The sequence below is a fragment of the Ciona intestinalis genome, chromosome 1, assembly GCF_000224145.3.
Source record: "Ciona intestinalis chromosome 1, KH, whole genome shotgun sequence".
NCBI lineage: Eukaryota > Metazoa > Chordata > Ascidiacea > Phlebobranchia > Cionidae > Ciona > Ciona intestinalis.
Genome location: NC_020166.2, coordinates 6783874 through 6789249, shown reverse-complemented (window position 1 = coordinate 6789249; position 5376 = coordinate 6783874). Strand labels below are relative to the sequence as shown.

Sequence of the window (5376 nt, the reverse complement as noted above, 5' to 3'; positions counted from 1 at the left end):
AAATAGGGCTGAATAATACTATTTGCTAACAAACGATCGTATAAAAATTAATTGCTAAACAATTATAAAGTTACACTTGAATATAGTTTTGGAAAATGTTAACCAGAGACATAATATATTACCGCAGTTAGAGGCTATAGACCCATAGTAGGCAACGCTACTACCATTCCATATAATATATAGCACTAGTGACGAATCCTTTGGTACGTTATAGATTAGGCTGATGGAAAGCGTTAGATTTTGGTAGTTAGGGGATAGTGGTTACACGAGCTAGTGGTTTGTTGTTATACGTTTAGCGGTTAGCAAATAACGTAAGGGGAGGATTCTTCACTAGCACAAAATAATTAGGGGTTATATATAGATGTTCGGTGACAAATTTACAGTAGAATATGCTATTATAAAAAATAGACATGATTCCACTCGCAAGTTATACAGCTGTATAAGCTACATCCTACATGTTTATCAATATCTGCGTCTGCGGTAAAAACCAACTGACGAATCCGAATTGTGAACACGATACCTATTCAGTATAAATGTCCATTTTCTTACTAACAATTTTTGCCACAAGATATACCTGTCGACCGTATGGCTGCTAGTCTATTAACACCATACCATAGACTTACACGCAACGCTTGTATTTGTCCTGCAAGCTCTTGAACTCTCTCCACGAGGAAACGCGGGAAACTGACGTAGTTACAGGTCCTTAAACGCGAAAGAAAAAGGGAAAGTTGATTGCTTTGCTCGAATAGTGTAACTTTTCGGTCGAGCCAAACTTCAGGCGAAACAGATTTCTTATGTATCGTTAGTCGGTTAGTGATAATTTTCAAACGAACCAAACAGTCTTTAAAATAGTATTGGAATGCGGATTACACACATGGCGTATGTGCGTAATGTTAAAGGCATATTTTCCTTGTTTAATGTTCTGCTACACTTGGGTTAAAATATGACTGCTTTCATGCTGGCAGTGATTGTCAAAAATGATATTTGATGCTAGCTCAATCACCCACACAAATTATGTGCGTTTGTTTCATTCCAAATCCATATAAAACATGTTTCTATGACTCATCCTTATTCGGGACCCTTGGTCGTATGCGTTTTAGGCTGCATTTTAAGTATATGATTTTTGTTCGGTCATAAGATAGCTAACAAAGAATGCACTGTTGTTAATAGTTAAGGAACGTAATAAGAGTTGTGTTTTGTTTGTTGACTGACACAGCGGCGTGTTCAGGAATTTTATTTATTTTGTACAAACGTTTTCCATTTGTCGTTATGGTTATATATACCGTGTAGTTTTGGTTAAGAATGTTCGCAGCAGAGGTGTGTGTGTGCCGTATTGCCGTGTAGGTGGCCAGGTCTTCCCCCGCCACCAGCGGTACTTGAACTCATTCTGACCTGTGACTTGGCTCAACAAGATCCAAATCCAGTCGGTTTATTCCACAAACAAGGACGAACCATATGACGCCACAGAAAACAGTGATAACAGCCGAGTCTTAACTGCGTGCCCACGCAGTAATTCCTGGGTTTTATATACATGGGACTATACGAAGAAGACGGGACACATTTCCATTGGGTGTCGGCAATTATTTAAATTAAAAAATACTAAAGAACGCACAAAAAAACACTACTAAGTGTTAATAAGTGTAAAATAAATTAATTAAATAATAAAAATACCTTTCTAAATACATAAAACACTAGTAACATCTTTCCCACATTAGGTCGGTTATATACGCTCTTTCGTTCTGTTTACTGTCGTCGAGTCTGTGCCCTGTGGTGTAACGGTTTGCGTGCGGTCGTATATTCTCTTTGTTTCATTTTTATCGGGTTAGTGTCCCGCACAGTGGAATACTTATTTTTATTTTTTTTTCAAGTTTTTTTTTGTTTGATTAGCACGAGTTTGGGGTTAGGGGTTAGAGTTTATTGGTTTATATCTTATGTGTATAAACCGTGAAACTAACTGCTCCCCATAGAATAGAGAAACGAATTTGTCATCGCCTCCTAGCGGAAAAAGTGTTCCGTCTTCTTTGTATAGTCCCATGTGTTTTATATGGCGAGAAACATATGCACGCTCAAAGCATAGTCAACCGCTACAAACCTATAGTTGTATTTTGCCTGTATGACATTATGACAATAACCATAAGTTCAGAATAACCATATTTGAATTCTGATTTACAATAAACCAATGTTTTTCTAATTTTCAGTTAATATTTACCGCACCCCCAGTTTACACTCTACATTCTGCATATTGTATAATTTTACTGACAGGTTATTTAGTTTATCAAGATGGGAATTTTTGGAAACCCTAACCCTTTTGAAGAAGCATTAGGTGAGTACTGCTGTTTGGCACAAATGATTCATATTTAAATGTGTATTTTGGTAAATATTTTAATCACATAAAGTTGCAGTTTTTCTTCCACGTTGTACCATTTCAGATTCTCCTTATAGTCTTTATTCTTTTACAGATAAAGTTACAAATGAATTAAACACTGAAATTGACTGGGGAGCAATTATCAGTCTATGCGACAAAGTAAAAACCACATCAAAAGGGTAATTATGACATGTATGTGGCTGTTGCTGTTTTAACTTGAATGTTTCTCTTGCCACTACAGGCCACAAGACTTCACTGTTGTAGTTCTTCAAAAAATAAATCATAAAGTTCCCCATGTGAGCATGCAAGCAATAACAGTGTTGGATGCATGTGTAAACAACTGTGGCAAGGATTTCCACAAAGCAATTGCATCTCAGGTATGGTTTTCATAACATAGGCAGATAGGCTCAAATTTTGATTTGATAGACAATGCTCAAGACTTTAATATTATTGGGTTTTTATAAGCCAAGCTTTTTAACTGCAACTTTTTTACCCACCTTTTATTCATAGGATGTTTAATGACTGTTTTTTTTTTTCTTTAGTTTATAACTAATATGATCTTTGTTCGTCTTGGAAAAGATAAACAAAACAACATTTGATATTCATATATAAAACACTCAAATTTCATTCAATAATTCATAATTTTAACTTTTACACCTTTACCCAAACATTCCTGTACCATCTTTGTTTCATAAACTACGTCTTCCCAAATTGACATAGTTATTATTTATTAGCATTTCACTGAGAGCTTGGCAGAAATCATCAACAATAGCAGCAAAAACAAGAAAGTGGTTCGACGACTCTGTTACTTTATAAGAAAATGGGCAGAAGATTTTAAAGATGACCCAGAACTTTCGTAAGTTGCTCTATCTAGTTACTTAGGCCTCTAACCCAGAGGTGATGAGTTCAAGGCTCGCCATTGATATCATTGTGGGCGAATGTGTCCTTTGGCAAGATCCTTAACAGCAATTGATCAAACCCATTGATCACTAATGGGTTGTCTAAATTGTCGGACATACACATAACAAATATAAAAAATCCAAATAAACAATTACCCACGAAGTTACATTCAAGATAACTCGTAAGTTGACGTGAGGTGTATGATCACCCCCACCCGTGTTATAACAAGTGTGATGTCTGGCCATGGGAGCATAAAGCAAGTTACACTTTCTTTATTTCCCAAATCATGGGGGCTGCAAAGCCAATTTATATACCTGTTTTATTGAAAAATTGATTACCTTTTATCATTATCATTGTGACTTTGTCAATATAAGTGATGACACTGTATGGTGTTGAGTTTGGTAACTGTACACATATACTTAAACTGTATGAACAATATACTGCGGTTTCAATCAACATGTGTGGTATCCTATGCGTTGGATATATATACATAAAGTAAACACTACTCACTGCAAACTATACTGTAACTAAATCAAGCACTCATAACAATTTGGGGCCAAATACATGTCAAAAGAAATCTTAAAATATTGAAATTTTATTTATAAATTGTCATTTGCAGACATTTTGTATCCTTTTACTACTTACATCGTGGGAGAGGTATTCAATTCCCGGACACAGATGAAGATGCTTCCTCTACTTCTAAGAGATCAACGGAGCCTTTGAGCAAAGATCCAAATGTGGTATCAAGCCAACAGGAGGAAGAGGACATTGCAAAAGGTGAATTTTGACATTGTACTGTAGGCTACATTTTAAAAATTAATATAAATCGTAAAAATTACTTATAAAATTTAAATGCATATGATAAACTAAAATATAAAATAAACATTATACGTAAAAACTAGTACTATTACAAAATCTTTTATGGAAACTAAAGTTTGTGTTTAGGTAATTCACAATTTTCAAATTTTTGCTCTTTAGTCTTTTTATTTGCGTTGTAAACACAGTTTAACGTTAATATTCCAACTTTCCCAGCAATTGAAGCTTCTCTGAAAGAAGAACAACAAAAGAAATCAATTTCAAATTCACTATCCGGCAGCAGTGTTCAGAGTAGTTTGTACCCAAGTATGTTAAACAACACAACTTCAACCCAATCATCTTACAATACTTCGTATGCTGCTTCAGGTACTAACGCATAATTCAAGTGTAATAATTGGCAATTAACATAACAGGATATCTGTGTTACATTTTATTATAATAAATGGTACTTATGGTAGTAAGTATGGTCTTTCACATACTTTCAAATTCTAAAAAAGTCCAATTTTGTATATCTGGCTTGTTAGGCCGATACAATTTTTGCCCTCATTGTATAGGCTACTCATCTATTTAAAATCTCCCTTATAACAAACTATGTTGATACATCCCCAATAAGTTTGATGTATATAATAGTTTTTACAAAATACACAGCCTTATATTTGGAATATCGCACATAAATCATGTAATACATTTAGATGTTTTAAGTTTTAGGTAAAAAGCAGTTACCTATATGTTATCATGCATACTTCATGTTGTTAATTATATTCAGGTTCATCATCTAAAAAACTTGTAAAGGCTTTATACGACTTTGAAGCAGCAGAAGATAATGAACTTACATTCCGAGCTGGTGATCTTATATCTATACTAGATGACAGGTGGGGCAATACGAGACGTTTATTCAGTGTTTGCAAGTTGCAATATATAGTAGGGTGGAGGGAGATGGGACACCAAATTGCAATATACAAAAATTTTTACAATTCTTTTTAACTTTAGTTTTTTCTTCCATGTTAAATACCCATCGTTCCATGTTAAATACCCCCATAATAAACCATAGTAACAGTAAGGTATAATTACATATCACCCATTCCAAAATGTTCTAACATTATATCTGTATTCAATTTCATACTGTAGCAGTTTAAACTAAGTGGTATAAAGTTACTTTAAAACTCAACTACTTGTTCCATGCTTGACATTGATCTTTTAAATAAATAATAAAACTATTCTCGCCCATTTCCAGCACACTACCCGTATTATACAGAAAAAAACGGTTGTTACTCCTATATTTGACAAAAAATGTA

At 34.3% G+C, this 5376-nt stretch overlaps 1 protein-coding gene across 1 annotated transcript; it reads left to right on the top strand.

Moving 5' to 3' along the window:
* Nucleotides 1-2196: 2196 nt before the first annotated feature.
* Nucleotides 2197-5080, top strand: LOC100177243 (signal transducing adapter molecule 1-like). Its single transcript, XM_026835226.1, has 7 exons — nucleotides 2197-2323; nucleotides 2460-2544; nucleotides 2607-2742; nucleotides 3100-3221; nucleotides 3885-4042; nucleotides 4298-4447; nucleotides 4848-5080. Exons 1-7 carry the CDS (start codon nucleotides 2281-2283, stop codon nucleotides 5063-5065), a joined length of 912 nt encoding a protein of 303 aa, XP_026691027.1. The 5' UTR covers nucleotides 2197-2280; the 3' UTR covers nucleotides 5066-5080.
* Nucleotides 5081-5376: the final 296 nt, after the last annotated feature.